Source organism: Leuciscus leuciscus (assembly GCF_965113295.1).
Source record: "Leuciscus leuciscus genome assembly, chromosome: 21".
Classification (NCBI taxonomy): Eukaryota; Metazoa; Chordata; class Actinopteri; order Cypriniformes; family Leuciscidae; genus Leuciscus; species Leuciscus leuciscus.
In genome coordinates this window covers 272,501-295,621 of record NC_138745.1, presented here as the reverse complement: position 1 = coordinate 295,621, position 23,121 = coordinate 272,501, and the positions used below count along the sequence as shown (strand labels likewise).

At 43.6% G+C, this 23,121-nt stretch overlaps 2 protein-coding genes across 4 annotated transcripts in view; one reads left to right on the top strand and one right to left on the bottom strand.

Annotated features, from left to right (window-relative positions):
* The window catches only part of LOC309485373 (transmembrane protein 238-like), a 48,840-nt gene extending 41,813 nt beyond the window's left edge, over positions 1-7,027 (top strand). Inside the window, exons 2-3 of one of the 2 annotated variants that reach the window (XM_082152213.1) lie at positions 6,042-6,529; positions 6,809-7,027. In XM_082152213.1, coding sequence (XP_082008339.1) covers positions 6,071-6,520 — 450 coding nt within the window. In that variant the 5' untranslated portion in view covers positions 6,042-6,070 and the 3' untranslated portion in view covers positions 6,521-6,529; positions 6,809-7,027. Of the gene's footprint in view, positions 1-5,852; positions 6,530-6,808 lie in introns of those variants that run through there. The other variant, XM_082152212.1, reaches the window with a different exon arrangement.
* Positions 6,879-22,467, bottom strand: foxk2a (forkhead box K2a). Of its 2 annotated transcripts, XR_014201133.1 has the most exons (10): positions 21,782-22,467; positions 20,803-20,997; positions 19,131-19,272; positions 18,896-19,042; positions 16,127-16,320; positions 15,461-15,645; positions 14,058-14,312; positions 12,632-12,790; positions 9,794-10,035; positions 6,879-8,643 (listed from the first exon to the last, which is right to left on the bottom strand). XR_014201133.1 is itself a non-coding variant. In XM_082152133.1 (9 exons), the coding sequence occupies exons 1-9, from the start codon at positions 22,057-22,059 to the stop codon at positions 9,881-9,883; spliced, it is 1,710 nt and encodes a 569-aa protein (XP_082008259.1). In that variant the 5' UTR covers positions 22,060-22,467; the 3' UTR covers positions 8,671-9,880. The 2 variants fall into 2 exon arrangements, 1 of the variants encoding a protein (XP_082008259.1); XM_082152133.1 differs by lacking the exon at positions 6,879-8,643 and having other exon boundaries at positions 8,671-10,035.
* Positions 22,468-23,121: the final 654 nt, after the last annotated feature.

Sequence of the window (23,121 nt, the reverse complement as noted above, 5' to 3'; positions counted from 1 at the left end):
GCTACTCTCTGATTATGTAATCATGTGCATTTCTCTCTATAGGCGCGTTCACTACGGAGATGGCGATCGTCAACTTCATCTTTACAGCTGTTGTTGCTGTTAATAAACTAAAAATAATAGGCCTATAATTTTATTAAACAATAAATTAAATTAAATTGTAATTGTATTAAAAAAGCAACAAAAAAATGTACCTATGCTAATTACGCATTAAATTCAGGTTGGCTACTGAGTCGCTGTCCTCAGTGCCCAGAAAAGCGCTGAAACGGAGATGAAGGGGAAACCGTTCTTATTTATTTTTTGGCTTATTTTAACTGGGCCATCCAGTTTTCTGGAGGCCCACCTAATCAAAATCCTGGCGCCGCAAGTGCTTCAGCGGTCTGATATCAAGAAATAACAGACCGCATTCCACATTGGAATTCAACCAAGCCATGTAATAATGTTTAATAACTTTAAAACGGTAGAGCCTGTTCCTTTATAACATAGCCAAAGGTCGGTGTTTTTTTGCTTTATACATTTTAGGCTTATTCTCAAATTCAGATTGTGTTGGGGGGCGGGATTATTAGGCAATTTTAATCGGACAATTTGACCGGAGAGATTTAATTTTGTCGGACATTTCAACGGAAACCCTGATGTGTACATATGTATGTCATTGTGATATAAAGAATATAAATATAAATCGTAGCCATATAGTTTAAATCTGAAAATACTGAAGACAAAATACTGAGCATATTGTATAACATGTACTTCATTAACTGCAAAATTGTTAAGTGAATGCTTTTTACTGTAATTCTTATTTATGTAACAAACTTTATTTCCCAGGATTTAAAGATTTAGTGTAGCATTTATGATTATTGTGTGCTTAAGAGCAGAGTAAAGGTATGGGTATTTCATGTGCTAGACAGGAAAAGGACCAGCATGCAGACAATACCATAGAATAAAGCAGTCATACTCTGACTATTTAAGTCTATTATTCTGTTATTAAAAAATGCTACAAATGACATTACAAACTCTTCGTTTTGACATAAAAATCCATTTAAAAAAAATAATTCAGTCATACATTTTACTTAATATTTATCTTGTGGAATAACTTCCAAAGATGCATGCAGAACCCATACAAATCTGTAAGACATTTAAAGCACTGAAAATATTTTACAAAAGCAAATGTATACTATATCGAACATTGCTCCTTTCAGAAATTGTTAATGCATTGAGCCCTTAATGTACAGGAATAAATGACCCAAGACTTACTGAAACTTCTTACAAGTATATCAAGGAGTGGACATGGCTAATGAGCAGATGAGTGTCCCTCTGCTGCCACCTACTGATGTTACTGGGCATTTACTGTCATTTTTGTTTTAAGTGTTTGTTTTTCCTGCAGGTGAAAACAAGATGCATCCGTTTAAGCCTTTTACTTTATTTATCAGGGCTGTCAATTGTTTTGCCTGAGTTGGGTGATATATTTGTATGCTCTTAACATAGTAGCAAAAAAGCTAGGCTTTATAAAAACTGTAGTGTAGCTCTATTAAATAGTATATTTATGTTAAACTATTTTAAATTGAATGATTAATGACCTGTTCAGAATAAGTATAGCAGTAACCAGCAATCAGAAGTATGATAATTCATTTTAGTTTAAAATCCAATACGTTTTAAAGTGGTTTCTGAATGGTTAATTAATACTAAATGCAGCATCTATGAATGAACTTGAGGCATGAAGACCGGCTGCTGCAGGGCTTTAACAAATCTTAAACAAACAAATATATGACCCACTTTTTCTGAATTTTACTAGCCCATTTTATTTGTCTCTCATCGTATACATGACAATATACTTTTATCTATCATTGGGATACAAAATGCATACTTAACAGACATTCATCATCATATAAATAAATAAATCCAATTTAGTCCTAAGTAAACTGCCAAAATAAGATTATCTATAATGTCTATAACAGTAGCCTAAATGTAGCCTATGAGAAAATAAGGAAAATAAGGCGGGCAGACGTGCAGACGGGCAGACGTGCAGACGGGCAGACGTGCAGACGTTAAGACGTGCAGACGTGCAGACGTTAAGACGTGCAGACGGGCAGACGTTAAGACGGGCAGACGTGCAGACGTTATCCACACGTTAAATTCTAACGTGACGCCGCCGTCACGTCTGTAAAGATCAACAGCTACACGTTATTGACGTGTCTACGTGACGTGATATTTGCGTGTACGTCTCCATTTGTTTTATATGGAGACGTACACGCAAATATCACGTCACGTATACACGTGTGTTATCTGTCGTGCTTGTCAGTCTCGTCGCCGAATGGAACATTTCGAGCGCCATACACACGTCTACCTGAGATCCGCTGGTGAACACACACGTGTCACGGGACGCTAGTCTTTCAGCTTGATTAAACATGAGAAGATCACACACACGGCTCTGGCATCCACACGTACAGCACTTCCACTAGTTATTATCTAAAGGATTCAACAACCACACAAACCCGACCCAGCCGTCAGCCATAACCCACGACCTTGAGCACTGACACACACAGCCGTGAACTCTGACCCTGGGAGTCACTAAATCTGCCTTCAGCATCAACAGTCTGATCCAGAAATGACACGCTTGCAGTCGCAGTGTCGCACTATCCTCGATGTGAACCCAGACTCACTGGTGTTCAACACAGCTCTCGTCCTGGGAAATACTGTCACACCTGTGCACAAATATCTCCAGGTTTGGGAGAGTTGCAGGTGAGAGAGAGAGAGAGAAAGAGAGAGAGAGAGAGAGAGAGAGAGAGAGAGAGAGAGAGAGAGAGAGAGAGAGAGAGAGAGAGAGAGAGAGAGTGGCTAGAAGTGGACTATATCGGGTCTATAGTTAATCTACTCATAGCCGGACTATATCGGGTCTATAGTTAATCTACTCATAGCCGGACTATATCGGGTCTATAGTTAATCTACTCATAGCTGGACTACATCAGGTCTATAGTTAACCTACTCACAGCCGGACTATATCGGGTCTATAGTTAACCTACTCATAGCCGGACTATATCGGGTCTATAGTTAACCTACTCACAGCCGGACTATATCGGGTCTATAGTTAACCTACTCATAGCTGGACTATCTCGGGTCTATAGTTAACCTACTCATAGCCGGACTATATCGGGTCTATAGTTAACCTACTCATAGCCGGACTATATCGGGTCTATAGTTAATCTACTCATAACCGGACTATATCGGGGCTATAGTTAACCTACTCACAGCCGGACTATATCGGGTCTATAGTTAATCTACTCATAACCGGACTATATCGGGTCTATAGTTAACCTACTCACAGCCGGACTATATCGGGTCTATAGTTAACCTACTCATAGCTGGACTATATCGGGTCTATAGTTAACCTACTCATAGCTGGACTCTATCGGGTCTCTAGTTAACCTACTCATAGCCGGACTATATCGGGTCTATAGTTAATCTACTCATAACCGGACTATATCGGGCCTACAGTTAACCTACTCATAGCCGGACTATATCGGGTCTATAGTTAACCTACTCATAGCTGGACTATATCGGGTCTATAGTTAATCTACTCATAGCTGGACTACATCAGGTCTATAGTTAACCTACTCACAGCCGGACTATATCGGGTCTCTAGTTAACCTACTCACAGCCGGACTATATCGGGTCTCTAGTTAACCTACTCATAGCCGGACTATATCGGGTCTCTAGTTAACCTAGACGGTGAAATGATGGTTATTGCTTGCTGGGATGTGTTTGATAGCAGAATATGTCTGCTTAAATGCTGGGTTAGCTCAAGCGTGTCAGGACTACAGATCCTCTGGGAAATCAGGACTGGGAGGAAGGCAGACTCTCAGGAGCGATCCCGACTCTAAACACTGAGATCTGACATTCTGAAATGTGAAGTTTTGGACCTGCTGTAAACGGTCGGTTCTGAGAATCTGTCCTGTAATGAGATCAACGGCTCGTCTGAAGCTGTTCTTCACTAAAGCTGTTCAGGGAAAGCAAATATTTTTTACTGTCAGTAATGTAGTTTTAAGAGTTTTTCAGGCAAGAATGTAGTTGTTTAAAGCTCAAATCTGTGGTTTATTTATAAAGATTTATGAAAATTTGATCAAGGTTGTGAGATCCAGGCGGTCACTGGGCGCTCATGTACCGCGCCTGGAACAGCCTTTCCTCGGCTAGTCCTTCTGACGTCTGCGGCCGACTCTGACATCTCTGTGGTGGTTAAACATGAGATATATTTTGTCTTGTGTATATCTAACGGGCGATCTTTCATCTCGTGAATCTATAATTTGTTCCCTGGCCAATCGTTTTGGCTGAGGGCTAAGTGAAGTTTCATAACTTTATATTTAGGCTATTTAACTTTAATATATAAATGAAACAAAAAAAGCGCTATATAAATGAAGGTGACTTAACAAAACAGAGAAATCTGCTACATTTTTATATCTTACATGATGCTTTAGTGCTGGAGAAATGTGCAGCTGCTGCTGGAAGCTATCGAAGGGCTGTTGTTCACAGCATTATCAGTCTAAACACGTCCAGGCTTTATTCAGGCTATTAAAAGTACAGTTTTGAGTGATGAATAATTTACCGTCCTTCACACCAATGATCTCAATATACAGCATGATATAAAGCTATTGTGGATCCAACAATGCGGGAGAGTTTGTCTTAGTTTAACAGCTGAAGATGAGCATCTTCAGCAAGGAAGAGGAGGAGAGCCTTTCTTTCTTCACTACTGTATTAATGATCAGTCAATATCAATCCGTCGGGAAAAGCTCAACATCTTTGACTGTCACATTCTTTCACACTAAAAAGGTCCTGCTCCGTTCAGCGTTCGTTTCCTGGACGTATTCAATGAACGGTTTACAAAAACACAAGCTTCTCACTGGCTCTTTTCCCTCAGGACACAATTATTTCCAGCAGCTCATTATGTTTGTGCCGGACAGGATCTCCGTGTTTCTGGAGGAATATCTGTGAACACTGACACAAGCTTTCAGATACACACGGGTTATTCTGCAGAAGAGTGTTATAATGTTTAATATTTACTCACACAGTGGAAATGGACATATAAATGAATGATTCTGCTCACTTTGGGGTGCCATGTTTGATTAGATTATCTCTCACTGCGCATGTCTGCAGTGCTCGCGAAGATCACTAGCGCCATCTGCCGGCCACTTCCGGTTCAGGTTTCAGTCACACAGTTCCGTATAACAACAGAGGAAATAATTTTTAGGATAAAATAGCCTAGTAGTCCATTGTTTCACGACAGTACAGCTAATTTAATGGCTAGCATGTTTATAGCATAGGCTAAAAACAATGCAAAATTAAATGGTAACACTTTACAATAACATGAACTAACAATGAAAAATACTTCTACAGCATTTATTTATCTTATGTAATGTTAATTTCAACATTTACTAATACATAATTAAAATCAAAAGTCGTATTATTTAATGAACCTGAGCTGACGTGATCATCAACACAAGTTTTGTATGAACTAACATTAACAGATGAATAAATAGGCCACTGTTACTGATGTGTTGCTCATTGTTAGTCAATGCATTATCTAATGTAACCTTATTGTGAAGAGTTTAATGCAAATTAAACCAATTAATTAAATTAAATCATATTTTCACACTCTTTATAAATACACCTTAATTAGGAATGACACTACCTTCATATTTCTTTGTTTTCTTCACACATTCACCTCAGACTATTTTCACCTAGTAAACAAGAAGTTAGTATAACCTTAGAAGAAAAAAAGTCAGGCAACTGTCATAATAAAAATCATTTTCACACAAATTAAAACTGTTTGTGATTAGTTACCTCTTTGTTTCACCAATCATCTGTGTTCAAATCAAATCCATGACCGAGGCGTTATTGTTAAAATTAATAATGCAGAACTCAAAACAACTCCGCGTGTCGGAGCGCGCATGCGCACTTTCAGGTTCGTTCTGGGTGACGTCACACGCGGGGGCGGGGCCACAAGCAGGTGTATTTCACAGGTGTATTTTACAGGTGTAAAGAAGAATAGATGCCAGTCGAGAAAGAGTGTGTGTGCAGGTTCGCGATGGGCTGCGCCGCGTTACTCGTCCTCGGACTCGCGTTCGACATCATCGGGTTCGCTTTGCTGTTACTCGGGATTTTTGCCAATCTGCGAGTGGAAGGAATATTTTATGGAGACTTTCTAATCTACTCTGGCTCATTAATAGTTTTCCTCAGTCTTTTCTGGTGGATCATGTGGTACACGGGGAACATCAAAGTTTCCTATGAGGATCTAGAGAAGAGGAGGTTTGATACCTTTGTGCACTGGGCGAGCAAACTCTCCGAGCGGCTGTCCGACACCGGGAAGAGCACGGATCCCGGGAAGAGCTCGCTGACGCATCACGCCCCGACGCGGATCACCTGGGGAAACTCGGGAATCGTGAACGAGGCTTATGAGCGAAGCTCTGAGGAGAAGAAGCTGGAGATGGAGATCCTGAGGAACCCCGGGATGATCGGGAAGCTGGAGCGGATCTGACAGGAACCGGTGCGTTTACATGCACAACTTTTGCTTCAATCGGATTGAATTCATTCCGATTGATGAATCTGAACGTAGTGTTTACATGAACGCTAAACATGTGATCGGGTGGATGTGTGTTTGTTTACGTCACAAGCTTCGAAATTAATGCAGTATTGTACAATTTTACAAAGAGTTAGTCTTTTTTTTTTTTTTTTCATAATTAATCAGTTAATACATCATGACTGTGTTTGTCTCGTGAGCGTGTTACCTGCACTCATCAGTGTTTCTGCTGTTCTCTCTCCTCAGGAGCTTCTCTTCACCAACACGGGTTAACCAAACCTTCACATCTGGACTGGCTGAGAAATGAAGTCATTCATCAGGGAAAAGTTTTTAATTTCATGCATTTCTATGAGCACTTTATACACGATTTATGTTTTTGTACTTTTAACGTGTTAATACTGAAAGATATTTCACATTTTATACATTTCATTCTTTATGAAATTAAAGAGTGGTCAGAAGATGATTCATTTGGTCAGTTTCTTGGTTCTCGTTTAATGAAGCCTCTTTAATTCTGAATCGTGGAAAAATCACTGGTTTTAATTCATTCATACCTTAAAGTTGTACAGCTTTTCCAGTATTTGAAATGTTAAAACGAGCATTATGAATATTCATCTGCAAACTTTCATTAGGGCCGAAGTCTGAGAGACCCTGATCGCCAGAAACCAGTGGATCTCGTTCTTCACGGACCGGCGAGTGTTTACAGCAAACAGCCGTTCTGAATGTCTCAGTGAAGCCTAGAGAAAGTTAACTGAGGAATACAAGACCTGTAAATGTAAAACCTGCTGGACAAACACACGAGCGTAGAGAGAGACACACCCTGCTATTGTGTGTGTGGATATTTGAGCCATTAAATATTGGAGTCTTTCACAATCACAGCAAACAGACAATGAGGGAAAGTACAGGAACACTGGGAACGGCTCATGGAAACGTTGTTTGAGAGTGACATTACAATCCATCACAACAGGCATATTGAGTATTAACCAGAACAATCATTAGTAATTGATCAAAATACTTACTAAATTGTAACAGAGAAACAAGCTTTTTATGTAAAACTGCTGTGAAACACTATTACGAAAAGTGCTAAAATCCAGAGTTCAGAGTAATCTCCGTCATCTTACAGCCGCTTCTGGCCAGCTCGGGAACGCATGATCACGACTCGAGTCGTTCAGACGGACAGCGGGTCCTCAGATCAGGGTTAGGGTTATTAATGCATGAGCAGATCGAGTCGTTCAGACGGACAGCGGGTCCTCGTTCTGACGCCTCGCTGGATCCTCAGATCAGGGTTAGGGTTATTAATGCATGATTACGACGAGTCGTTCAGACGGACAGCGGGTCCTCAGATCAGGGTTAGGGTTATTAATGCATGAGCAGATCGAGTCGTTCAGACGGACAGCGGGTCCTCGTTCTGACGCCTCGCTGGATCCTCAGATCAGGGTTAGGGTTATTAATGCATGATCACGACTCGAGTCGTTCAGACGGACAGCGGGTCCTCAGATCAGGGTTAGGGTTATTAATGCATGAGCAGATCGAGTCGTTCAGACGGACAGCGGGTCCTCGTTCAGACGCCTGGATCCTGAGATCAGGGAAACACTCTTCATCTCTTCTTCTTCAGGATCCTTTAATGAGGAACATCACTATAAAATCACACGTAACTCGTCAGCTAATCGAAAACACATCTGAAAGCTTAGAAACGTACAGATGAAATAAACAGGCCTAACCCTATCAGTCATAACTCAAGACAACAATTAACATGTGTAATTTCATCAGTTCTGTTTAACAGTGAGTGACGCAGTTACTGTAGTTTCTGTCAACAAATGAATTGCACAATCTTTATCCAGAAATCAGTTCTTTGTTTCCAGCAGAAACCCTGGAAAGGAAACCAGTGTGTTTCACAATAAATCATTCATATCCTTAATAAACAAGAGCAATGTTTTCCTGCTCTTTGACTTCACAAGAGTCGAAGCCTTTACAGTGTTAGGGACCGTTCCTGAACACTCGGCTCGGCTCCGGCTGGGACTCAAGGACCTCTTCCCTTATTTCTGTCAAGTTCCCCGTGAGGAAGGTTAGATCATCAGCACCATCTAGAGACACACACTCACACACACCACTGAAGTTATGGAGCTTTAATTTAATTTATATAAAAAAAAAATGCTTATACCCACTGAAGCTGAACAACATCTACCACTTATTTTTCCTTGTGGAACACGTTCCATCCGTGTAGACTTTCAGTTGTTTGAACAGAATAAAATAATATTATTAACAGGCAAAGAGACAACTTCAACACAAAGATAACAAACACAGCCAACGACATCTCCGATATAAAAGGAAAACAACGGGGAGGAAAGGAAAGGTTAGAAACGAAAGGTAAGTGCAGTAATGATGATCCCAATTGTATAAAATATTACTTAGCATTTTTTTTTTCTTCCATCTTTCGTCAGGAATCGAATCGGGCACAGCACATTTTCTCAACACGTTCATGCAAGATGATATATTTTAACAAAGTACAAATGGAAATATATCTATCTCATAGGTTATTGGTTAAAATATGAAAAAAGAGGATGCGAGTTAACATCATTTTGATCTGATGTTATAGATTAACTCAAACCCTCAATAGTGTTTCTTTTCTTCTGAAAAAATAAAACTAAGAATGAAGTGAATACATTCATTTCCATGACCACAAGTCCACGTCTTTAAAAAGAAAACAGAACGGGAAAAAGTCTTTGTTGAGTATTTGTGCCTCGGGAAACACACAAATAAGATCCTAAAGTACACATACGACAAAGTACTGCATATCTACTCAAGACTGCATTGGCTGGACGTGGAGGCTAGCTGCCATGATTCTGGAGAAACCGGCACACGTTCCCTTTCCCAAGGGAAGAGCGCTCGACTTTCCCAAGCGTGAGTGTGAAGCGGACGCTGTAAGAGCTAATCGGTCTTAGCGAGGTTTGGCGAGTCCGTTTCTGACTGTGAATGTTCAGGATCTCTGGGAACGGAGAACACACGTCTGATACACATGCGTGACAATTACATAAACATCTACATCGTCATCGGCCATCGGCTGCTTGTCCAGGGTTCAGGGGTCGTCCACGATCAGCCCGAGCTTCTCTGCTGGGTTACGCCAGACAGGAACAACAATACGCTTCATTCTGTGACTTCAAGTAGGCTATATGAGTATATGAGTGTGCATATATCTGTGAGTGTTGACCAGAACCGCTTCTCTCTTCATCTCACCTCAGTGTTGGCACCTGGGGTTCAGGAACGGGTGACGAGGTGCCGGCGGGGAGAACGAGTCGAGGTCAGAGGTCAGGAGACGATGGTCTAGTCGGCGTGGGTCTGCTGGTCTCTCTCCGCTGGGATGGAGTCGGTCTTGACCCGTTTGGGTTCGGGCTGCTGGTCCGGCTCTCCGTTCTGGCGTTTGGTGGGGAGGGACGCGGAGGCCGAGGCGTGTGTCGCTAGCATGTGCAGCGGACTCGCTGAGGACCAGACATTAGCATTAGCAAAGCGCTCCGCTGCATTAAAGGCATAGTTCACCCAAAAATGAAATTTAGCCCATGATTTACTCTCCCTCAAGTCATCCTAGGTGTATCCACCTTACTCCTGCGCATTATGGGTGTGACTTCCGTTAAGCTGTAAACACTCAGGGAAAGGCTCGCTCTTGAACAATACGTTAAAGAAGTGTCACAATGAGATGACATTAATCTACACAGCCTTCAACCATTGAACATTAAAAGGAAATTTCAAAGTGTAAAAGCATCAACAAGGTTTTTCAACAGACCAAATAACGTCCACAGCAATAACAGACGGATTAGATATCTCTGTAGTAATATATATCTATATTATGTAATGTAACTTATGTTGCATTAATCAAATGTTCATTAACTTCAGCATTACGTGATACTATTTCAAAGTGATTTCCGTCAATCTGACAGATTATAAATTGCATTTACCTGTGAAAACAAACCTGGAAAGAGACGTGAGGATTTGAGGAGAATAACGAGATTCTTTGTGCTTTAGGTGACCTGACATCATGGCTCTAATGCCGATGTTTAATGTACAATCTGTAAATACTGTAATAACCTAAGCTGTAAATACTGTAATAACCCATTCTGTAAATACTGTAGTAACCCATTCTGTAAATACTGTAATAATCCATTCTGTAAATACTGTAGTAACCATTCTGTAAATACTGTAGTAACCCATTCTGTAAATACTGTAATAACCCAAGCTATAAATACTGTAATAACCCATTCTGTAAATACTTTAATAACCTAAGCTATAAATACTGAAATAACCCAAGCTGTAAACACTGAAATAACCCATGCTGTAAATACTGTAATAACCCAAGCTGTAAACCCTGAAATAACCCATGCTGTAAACACTGTAATAACCTAAGCTATAAATACTGTAATAACCCATGCTGTAAACACTGTAATAACCTAAGCTATAAATACTGTAATAACCCATTCTGTAAATACTGTAATAACCTAAGCTGTAAACACTGTAATAACCTAAGCTATGAATACTGTAATAACCCATGCTGTAAACACTGTAATAACATAAGCTATAAATACTGTAATAACCTAAGCTATAAATACTGTAGTAACCCATGCTGTAAACACTGAAATAACCCAAGCTGTAAACACTGAAATAACCCAAGCTGTAAACACTGAAATAACCCATTCTGTAAATACTTTAATAACCTAAGCTATAAATACTGTAATAACCCATTCTGTAAATACTGTAATAACCTAAGCTATAAATACTGTAGTAACCCATGCTGTAAACACTGTAATAACCCATTCTGTAAATCCTGTAATAACCCAAGCTGTAAACACTGAAATAACCCATTCTGTAAATACTGTAATAACCCATTCTGTAAATACTGTAATAACCCAAGCTGTAAACACTGAAATAACCCAAGCTGTAAACACTGTAGTAACCCATTCTGTAAATACTGTAATAACCCAAGCTGTAAACACTGAAATAACCCAAGCTGTAAACACTGTAGTAACCCATTCTGTAAATACTGTAATAACCCAAGCTGTATACACTGAAATAGCCCATGCTGTAAATACTGTAGTAACCCATTCTGTAAATACTGTAATAACCCATTCTGTAAATACTGTAATAACCTAAGCTGTAAACACTGAAATAACCCATTCTGTAAATACTGTAATAACTCATTCTGTAAATACTGTAATAACCTAAGCTATAAATACTGTAATAACCTAAGCTATAAATACTGTAGTAACCAATTCTGTAAATACTGTAGTAACCCATGCTGTAAATACTGAAATAACCCAAGCTGTAAATACTGTAGTAACCCATTCTGTAAATGCTGTTGTAACCCAAGCTGTAAATACTGTCGTAACCCAAGCTGTAAATACTGTTGTAATCCATGCTGTAAATACTGTAATAACCTAAGCTATAAATACTGTAATAACCTAAGCTATAAATACTGTAGTAACCCATTCTGTAAATACTGTTGTAACCCATGCTGTAAATACTGTAGTAACCCCATTCTGTAAATGCTGTTGTAACCCAAGCTGTAAATACGGTCGTAACCCAAGCTGTAAATACTGTAGTAACCCATTCTGTAAATACTGAAATAACCCAAGCTGTAAATACTGTAGTAACCCATGCTGTAAATACTGAAATAACCCAAGCTGTAAATACTGTAGTAACCCATTCTGTAAATGCTGTTGTAACCCAAGCTGTAAATACGGTCGTAACCCAAGCTGTAAATACTGTAGTAACCCATTCTGTAAATAATGTTATAACCTATTCTGTAAATACTGAAATAATCCAAGCTGTAAATACTGTAGTAATCCAAGCTGTAAATACTGTAGTAACCCAAGCTGTAAATACTGTAGTAACCCATTCTGTAAATACTGTAGTAACCCATGCTGTAAATACTGTAGTAACCCATTCTGTAAATACTGTAGTAACCCATGCTGTAAATACTGTAGTAACCCAAGCTGTAAATACTGTAGTAACCCAAGCTGTAAATACTGTAGTAACCCATGCTGTAACCCTTCCTGAAGGGTTAGTGATGTGAGAGAGGCTCACCGGTGCTGCCGGAGCCCTGGACCGCTGAGACCACATGCGTCCCGTTCTGAGTGATGGCCTTGACCGGCAACTGGTGCTGACCCACGATAGTGACCGTCTGCAGAACACGGGCCGTCCCGCCCAGAGACGTCGTGATGGAGGGAACCGGCTCCACTTTCACTGAGACATAAAAGACACACAACAGCATTACAGAGGCTTTCTGATATGAGTTATGATATTATACATCATACTCAGATACTTTCCACATAATAACTGGACAAAATATTGATGAGAGTTGAACTGGAAGCTTCCACAAAGAAGAACGGTTCATCAAACATTTTCAAACAAGACGTAGTAACAGTCATATCATTAAAGGGATACTCCACTTTTTTTGGAAATAGGCTCATTTTACAACTCCCCCAGAGTTAAACTTTTGAGTTTTACCATTTTCGAATCCATTCAGCCGATCTCCGGGTCTGGCAGCACCACTTTTAGCATAGCTTAGCATAGATCATTGAATCGGACAGGACCATTAGCATCTCTCTCAAAAAAATGACCAAAGAGTTTCGATATTTTTCCTATTTAAAACTAGACTCTTCTGTAGTTACATCGTGTACTAAGACTGCGTAATAATCAAGAAACTTTGCTGCCGTACCATGAGTCCAGCAGGCGTAATGATATGACGCAGCGCCTGAAAATAGGTCTAATAGGTTAGACAAACTTACTCCCGGTCACGTTGGAAGTTACCGAGCTGGGGACTATTTTCAGGTGCTGCGTCATATCATTACGCCTGCTGAACTCATGGTACGGCAGCAAAGTTTCTTGATTATTACGTAGGAATGAGAGTATAGTTCCTAGCCATATCAGCCTAGAAAATCACAACTTTTCATTTCCCGTCGGTCTTAGTACACGATGTAACTACAGAACAGTCAAGTTTTAAATAGGAAAAATATCTAAACTCTTTGATCATTTTTTTTGAGAGAGATGCTAATGGTCCTGTCCGATTCAATGATCTATGCTAAGCTATGTTAAAAGTGGTACCGCCAGACCCGGAGTTCTGCTGAATGGATTCGAAAACGGTAAAACTCAACTGTTTAACTCTGGGGGAGTTGTAAAATGAGCCTATTTCCCAAAAAAGTGGAGGATCCCTTTAATTACACAAATTAAACCAAAAAAATTGTTATTTGGACAAAAAAAATATTGATATGACTTGAAATGGTTTTAAAACTCTTAGCTGTTTATTCTTATAATCCATTACAGTGTCAAAGACACGACAGCGATATTACAGTGACTGATACAGAAGCCTGAACTCGAGAAAGCGAGTCTCCAGATTAAAGGAAGCTGGACAAACATACACCCGGAAATCAGACCTCGGCCAATCAGAATCAAGTATTCCACAGAGCTTCTGATATTCAGCCCTATTATCACAGAGCTTCCACACGCTCACCTTTGACCTCCTGGTGCTCTCCATTCTCACGCGTGGACACAACGCTGGTCTGGCTGAACACCGGCTCGGCCACAGACAGGCCGGTGACGGTTGCCATGGACACCGCCGGGATCTGGTGCACCACATGGACCGTCTGCATGGGCTGCTGGGACGCAGAGGACACCGGAGTAGCTACAGTGTAGGTCAGAGGCTTCAGGGTCTGAGGGAGCTGCCGCTGCACTGTGATGAGGACCGGCTGCGTGTTCAGAGGAGAACCTGTGGGAGAAAACCAGGTCAGACCAGAGATGTTCACAAGCCTTTAAGCTGGAGTTCGAGTCAAGTCCGGAGTCTTTATCACCGGAGTCCAAGTCAAGTCTGGAGTCTTTATTTCTGGAGTTCAAGTCGAGTCAAGTCCTGAATCTTTATCACTGGAGTCTGAGTCAAGTCTGGAGTCTTTATCACTGGAGTTCGAGTCAAGTCAAGTCTGGAGTCTTTATCACTGGAGTGGGAGTCAAGTCAAGTCTGGAGTCTTTATCACTGGAGTCCGAGTCAAGTCCGGAGTCCGAGTCAAGTCTGGAGTCTTTATCACTGGAGTTCGAGTCAAGTCAAGTCTGGAGTCTTTATCACTGGAGTCCGAGTCAAGTCTGGAGGCTTTATCACTGGATTGGGAGTCAAGTCAAGTCTGGAGACTTTATCACTGGAGTCCGAGTCAAGTCAAGTCCGGAGTCTTTATCACTGGAGTCTGAGTCAAGTCTGGAGTCTTTATCACTGGAGTCCAAGTCAAGTCAAGCCTGTATCACTGGAGTCCGAGTCAAGTCCGGAGTCTTTATCACTGGAGTCCAAGTCAAGTCTGGAGTCTTTATCACTGGAGTCCGAGTCAAGTCAATTCTGGAGTCTTTATCACTGGAGTCTTTATCACTGGAGTTCGAATCAAGTCAAGTCTGGAGTCTTTATCACTGGAGTCCGAGTCAAGTCTGGAGTCTTTATCATTGGAGTCCAAGTCAAGTGTGAAGTTTTTATCACTGGAGTCCAAGTCAAGTCCGGAGTCTTTATCACTGGAGTCCGAGTCAAGTCTAGAGTCTTTATCACTGGAGTCCAAGTCAAGTCTGGAGTTTTTATCACTGGAGTCCGAGTCAAGTCTGGAGTCTTTATCACTGGAGTCCGAGTCAAGCCTGGAGTCTTTTTCACTGGAGTCCGAGTCAAGTCAATTCTGGAGTCTTTTTCACTGGAGTCCGAGTCAAATCTGGAGTTTTTATCACTGGAGTCCGAGTCAAGTCAAGTCCGGAGTCTTTATCACTGGAGTCTGAGTCAAGTCTGGAGTCTTTATCACTGGAGTCCGAGCTGTAGGCCTGAAACACACACACACACACACTTCCTCTCCGGCTCTAGTGTCAGCAGCGGCGCAGTTCTATCCCTGCCGTTACCTGCAGTGTTCTGTGTGAAACAGGCCTCCTGAATGACTGCTAATTTGGGCTGGATGGCCGGAGCCGGAGCGGGATCGGGGTCCATGGGAACAGGCGAGCCTTCCCTAGATAAGCTGTCTGGAGTCTGAACACCGCTGGAGTGGGCCGACAGCGCCCCGGTGTGGTTCGGAGACGCCGGAGCGCTCCTGAGAGAGAGAGAGAGAGAGAGAGAGAGAGAGAGAGAGAGAGAGAGAGAGAGAGAGAGAGAGAGAGAGAGAGAGAGAGGGGGAAACTAATCTTAGTTTTTTTATAAAGCAGTTAAAAACAGAGACGGTTGACCAATGTTCTGAACAATGATTTAAAAAAAAATTTAAATCACAGGCAAAAGATTTAAAAAGTCATGCATGACAAAGAACATCAGACATCAGGAGGATTAAAGAGAATAGATGCGCTTTTAACTCTGATTTAAGATAATGTCCTGCTGGTTCAGTAGCAGACACTGGTCAGCTGTTCCACAGGCACCGCAAACACATGATACACCCGAGAGTTACAGTAATAAACTCTCTCTCCTGATAGGGTTACAGTAATAAACACACAGTCGATAGGGTAACAGTAATAAACTCTCTCTCCCAATAGGGTTACAGTAATATACACACTGTCGATAGGGTTACAGTAAACCCGGATCACCTGGATGATAGCGGGCCGAGGGGAGTCCGGAAGCAGGGAACGCCACGAGGCCGACGCTTACGAAACGCCTGTTCAACGAGCTTCCCCTCGGATGAAGGATCTATCCTCCAGAACGAGCCTTTTCCCGGCTCCTCCTGGGATCGGGGCACTTTGATGAAATAGCGGTTTAAGGACAGATTGTGACGAATCGAGTTCTGGAAGAGAAACATGAGACAGAAAGGTTAAGGGTCAAAAGATCTGAATTTGATTTGAGACCGTAATGATGAAGCCAGTGAACTACATCACTGACGCTCGTTTCCCTCCTGCGCTTCAGGTTTATTCCTTTGTCTGTTTTTTACTCTCCACATTCACTCCAGCTCACACTGTGTGCTGTGCAACCAGCAGGAATCATGTTAAGAGATTAAAGGATCTGCAGCTATAAACACATTTAGGAAGAGCAGGAGTTTTCAGCATTTATCAGTTCTGTGGGCATTACGGAATAACAGCTCTATCTTCATTAACTTGTAAATGTGGAAGGTCATGTGACAGATGTGAACCCATCTGTCTTTTATATCACAAGATCAAAAACCATGAGACTCTTGATATATGAGCCCTTTAAATATTTGAACAAATTTGGAAAGCTAGGACTTCATTTTAAACATTGTTCTATCATTGCGGTCCACATCTTGTGGAATTTCTGTCTGGAATTTGAGGAAAGTTCACATCAAACCCGTACAAACACAACAGCACTGCACCAATACTGAACACATGACCCGACTCAGACGCTGAACTCATGACCAGACTCAGACGCTGAACACATGACCCGACTCAGACGCTGAACTCATGACCCGACTCAGACGCTGAACACATGACCCACGCTGAACACATGACCCGACTCGGACGCTGAACTCGTGACCCGACTCAGACGCTGAACACTTGACCCACGCTGAACACATGACCCGACTCGGACGCTGAACACATGACCCGACTCGGACGCTGAACACATGAACCGACTCGGACGCTGAACACATGAACCGACTCGGACGCTGAACACATGACCCGACTCGGACGCTGAACTCATGACCCGACTCGGACGCTGAACTCATGACCCGACTCGGACGCTGAACTCATGACCCACGCTGAACACATGACCCGACTCAGACGCTGAACACATGACCCAAGCTGAACTCATGACCCGACTCAGACGCTGAACACACGACCCGACTCAGACGCTGAACACACGATCCGACTCAGACGCTGAACACATGACCCGACTCGGACGCTGAACACTTGACCCACGCTGAACACATGACCCGACTCGGACGCTGAACACATGAACCGACTCGGACGCTGAACTCATGACCCGACTCGGACGCTGAACACATGAACCGACTCGGACGATGAACTCATGACCCGACTCGGACGCTGAACACATGACCCGACTCGGACGCTGAACACATGACCCGACTCAAACGCTGAACACATGACCCGACTCAGACGCTGAACACATGACCCGACTCAGACGCTGAACACATGACCCAAGCTGAACACATGACCCGACTCGGACGCTGAACTCATGACCCGACTCGGACGCTGAACACTTGACCCACGCTGAACACATGACCCGACTCGGACGCTGAACACATGAACCGACTCGGACGCTGAACTCATGACCCGACTCGGACGCTGAACACATGAACCGACTCGGACGATGAACTCATGACCCGACTCGGACGCTGAACACATGACCCGACTCGGACGCTGAACACATGACCCGACTCGGACGCTGAACACATGACCCGACTCGGACGCTGAACTCATGACCCGACTCGGACGCTGAACTCATGACCCGACTCGGACGCTGAACTCATGACCCGACTCGGACGCTGAACTCATGACCCACGCTGAACACATGACCCGACTCAAACGCTGAACACATGACCCGACTCAGACGCTGAACACATGACCCGACTCAGACGCTGAACACATGACCCGACTCAGACGCTGAACACATGACCCAAGCTGAACACATGACCCGACTCGGACGCTGAACTCATGACCCAAGCTGAACACATGACCCGACTCAGACGCTGAACTCATGACTCGACTCAGACGCTGAACACATGACCCAAGCTGAACACATGACCAGACTCGGACGCTGAACTCATGACCCGACTCGGACGCTGAACTCATGACCCGACTCGGGCGCTGAACACATGAACCGACTCGGGCGCTGAACACATGAACCGACTCGGGCGCTGAACACATGAACCGACTCGGGCGCTGAACACATGAACCGACTCGGGCGCTGAACACATGAACCGACTCGGGCGCTGAACACATGAACCGACTCGGGCGCTGAACACATGAACCGACTCGGGCGCTGAACACATGAACCGACTCGGGCGCTGAACACATGAACCGACTCGGGCGCTGAACACATGAACCGACTCGGGCGCTGAACACATGAACCGACTCGGGCGCTGAACACATGAACCGACTCGGGCGCTGAACACATGAACCGACTCGGGCGCTGAACACATGAACCGACTCGGGCGCTGAACACATGAACCGACTCGGGCGCTGAACACATGAACCGACTCGGGCGCTGAACACATGAACCGACTCAGGCGCTGAACACATGAACCGACTCAGGCGCTGAACACATGAACCGACTCAGGCGCTGAACACATGAACCGACTCAGGCGCTGAACACATGAACCGACTCAGGCGCTGAACACATGAACCGACTCAGGCGCTGAACACACAGAAGAGCCGATGGACACTCACCTGCCAGCCCTTGTCTGCTGTCCTGTAATACGGATAGTTCTTCGTGATGTGTGTATATATCCCGTTCAGTGTGAGCTGCTTGTCTGCCGCCATCGTGATGGCCTGAACGATGAGCTGAGCGTACGAGTACGGAGGCTTGGAGTCGTCCTGTTAAACACAAGAACAACACGTTACCGGCAGATCTGAGGCGCACTGATGAGTGAGACATCACTGGAGGGAGAGATAACATTATTACTTTCGGACTGTCTCCACCGGAAGCTTCCTTGTCGTTCTCGGATTGGGAGTTTTCATTGATGAGCTCCGCTGTGAGGCCGCGGCTAATCTTATAGCTGGAGAGACCCGCTCCTCGCGGACTCGACGGACACGAGTTAGCAGCGCTGAGGAAACATGACATATGCATAATTCAATAAATTTGTGCTTTAAAAATATCCTAGTGATGATAAGTAGGGCTGTACAACTGATCGTGACTGAGGTAAAATGATGATTGTGCAGCGGTGTGCTTTCGTTCCTCCCTAAGCCAGACTGTACATCCAAATCAGACAAATAAGTGAGAGTTGTGAGATGAAGTCCACTGTTGCTGAATTGCAGGATGTTCCTGATCTTAAAAAAGACGAAGTTCTCCCAGCGCTTCTCCGAGACAGAGCCTAACGCGCACAAGCAAACTATACTGTGGGCTTCGGATCCGCGGCTAAACGCACAGACAGGCCACACACGAAGCTGTCGAAACAGGTCGCTTTAGAGAGTGTCCTGGTGAACACAGTCGCGGTGTCTTCAGTGTGAACACAGTCGCGGTGTCTTCAGTGTGAACACAGTCGCGGTGTCTTCAGTGTGAACACAGTCGCGGTGTCTTCAGTGTGAACACAGTCGCGGTGTCTTCAGTGTGAACACAGTCGCGGTGTCTTCAGTGTAAACACAGTCGTGGTGTCTTCAGTGTAAATATTACTGCATTAGTCAATTCCATTAATGCTAATCAAAACCACTCACTGCTCTTGAATGAATACCTTTTGAAGCTTTAATAAGGATTAATATATATATATATATATATATATATATATATATATATATATATAAATAAATAAAATAATGTATACAGTTTGGTTACTCAGTTTCTGTTGTAGGCTAGTATGTTCCTGAACTCCACTGTTAGTGCATCTTCCTGAAAAACCTAAAACACTGTTTATTTAATTTGTATTTTTGTTCTGTTGTATTGTATATTTTGCCGGTTTTGTTTGTAATCAGTTTCTTTGTTTACTATGTATTGCCGAATGTCTTCTGTAACTGTTTTGAGGCTATTAATATTTCCTGCAATATCAGTATACTGATCTCTAGTCAGATCTAACTTTGATCATATCGCCCTTTAATAATCATGTTGAATAATCGGGATTTGAATATTGACCAAAACAATGGAGATGATGTTTGTTAGGGTTAAGGGTTAGGTTTCTGACCTGATGGTTCCGGTGGGAGACGGGAGTGGACTCATCAGGGTTAAGGTTAGGGTTAAAGGTTAAGGTTAGGGTTCTGACCTGATGGTTCCGGTGGGAGATGGGAGTGGACTCATCAGGGTTCAGGTTAGGGTTAAAGGTTAAGGTTAGGGTTCTGACCTGATGGTTCCGGTGGGAGATGGGAGTGGACTCATCAGGGTTCAGGTTAGGGTTAAAGGTTAAGGTTAGGGTTCGGACCTGATGGTTCCGGTGGGAGATGGGAGTGGACTCATCAGGGTTAAGGTTAGGGTTAAAGGTTAAGGTTAGGGTTCTGACCTGATGGTTCCGGTGGGAGATGGGAGTGGACTCATCAGGGTTCAGGTTAGGGTTAAAGGTTAAGGTTAGGGTTCTGACCTGATGGTTCCGGTGGGAGATGGGAGTGGACTCATCAATGTTAAGGTTAGGGTTAAAGGTTAAGGTTCTGACCTGATGGTTCCGGTGGGAGATGGGAGTGGACTCATCAGGTGTGCGATGTTGTCGGGAATGTTGATGGTCAGCGGGGAGATCTGGGGCTGGACCGCTTTGACGGGAGACTCCGGGGCGTTCCTGCGCTCCCTCCTGTCGCTGGACAGGGCCGTGAACGTAATTTTAATGTTTGTGCTGGGGAATCGGAAAGTGCACCTGCAAAACAGCAGACGAGAGAGTTAGTGACTTCAACCTATTACACAAGTTTATCAAGTGGTATTTTTAAAGTAAATATCCATGAAAATAAAACGCATAGATTTTGATAAACAACATCTCAGCAACAGTCGAGCCGGTTTATATATGGACACCAGATTGGCCTGATTACACGACTCATATTTCATCAGAAATATATATATATACACATGAATCTTGGCTCACCCTTCAATGGCCTTTGTGTGATGTTAAACGCTTCTGCTAACCATTAATAGCTCTATCTTTATGATCTGAGGTGCAGCTAATTTAATAAAAACACCAATAAAACAAAGGCGAAACACATCGTCTAAATAAAGATGTAATAAGAAGAACTGTAAACAGATTGTGGTCCTCCCTCCGTGCACGCATGCCATTACAGGCAAGGTCAAAATATGGCGTTAATAAAGTGTGATTACATTAGATATACACGATATATTCTCATAATCATTCATTAGTGTGCATTCAAATATGAATCACATTAACCAGGCTATTAATTCTGACTACTCCTTTTGTCATGTTATGAATGGGTCCAGTGTACGTCAGATGTGGGTCAACTAAGAGGTCATCGGGACTGAACGAAGCCCGCAACACTGGCCAGTGGATCTCCAGGCACTATACTCGTCTGTTATGCTTTAAGAGAAGATGCTGGAGATGCACGCAGGAGAAAGCTGTAGTGTTTAGTGTGAAAAGACTGAGACTGCGAGCTTGTCATAATCAACACGTGCTGAAACACAACAAACGCGTTTACACTCGGGGCAGCTGCAGCGGGGGCGCGCCTCGCCTCTGGAACACGCCGTCCACGAACACGCCGTTCTTGCCGAGGCACCGCAGGTAGAAGTCCCCGTTCCCGGAGCCGTCCTCCCCGGCGGAGAACACCTCCAGGTGTCTGCGGGAGATGAAGCTCGAGTGGCCCATGCTGACGTCCACGGAGCCCTGGGACGAGTTCCGGCCCACGGTGACCGAGCGCTTCTTCATCAGATACTCGAACTCTCGGCCCTCGAGCCGGGCGACAACCGAGCCCGCCATCTTTATTCGCTCTCTGGACCGGGTCTGGACACCGTAGAAGGAAGGAGCGGGCGGCCGTGTGTCGGTCGGAAGGCCCGGTTGCAGAATTTAGAGGGGGGATCGAATCAAAAGATGAGAAATAAATAAGCAGGAACGCGGCAGCCCGGGGACAGCGGCTCCAACCCACCGCCGCGACAAGAGAACGAGAAAACCAGCAACCCTACCAAACAAACCGAGGAGGCGGGGCTAGCGTGACTGACAGCCGCCGCGACCAATCGCTCTCCAGATCTCGAGGAGAAAACTGCAATCCGCCAATCAGCAGCGAGTCGCGAGCGCGTGTGGCGTCAGCGGTTGGTTGCACTGTGAGCGGCTGACACGCATGTTGTGTGTGTGTGTGTGTGTGTGTGTGTGTGTGTCTGTGTGTGTCTGTGTGTGTGTGTGTGTGTGTGTGTGTGTGTGTGTGTGTGTGTGTGTGTGTGTGTGTGTGTGTGTGTGTGTGTGTGTGGGAGAAGTCACTGAGTTCGGCTGCTGCGGACATGTTTTAACCAAAGAGATATAATGATCAACTCATCTCCACGTGACATTCATGGCAATAAATGTGTTGTAGATGTTTTCACAAACTATTCATAACACCTTGTTTAGTTTTAGACTCTGCTCTGGGTTAAAGGCATGTGTGCCCGTGTAATGATGCTGGTGTGCTGCTGCTTCATAGAATACTGATAATGTTGCATTCTTGACTAAATAGTGTTGCATTATTTTCCTGTTATCTCCGTAAAGCTGCTTGAAACACTCTCTATTGTGAAAAGTGCTGTATAAATAAAGGTGACTTGACTAGAGATAAACAAATCATCATGGAAGCAAAATATGCATCATTCATTTTGCCACGTTCCTCAATACGATAATAGAGAGAGAAGATGCTCATAAAAGATTCCTGAAATCACACTCACACACATCTTTCCACAAAGAGAAGAGTTATTCCCACACACAGGTTACTTCCAGTCTGATAACCCTAACCCTAACCTGACCCTTCCAGTCTGATACCCTAACCCTGACCATGTAGAGTTACATGTCAGCAGTGGCATG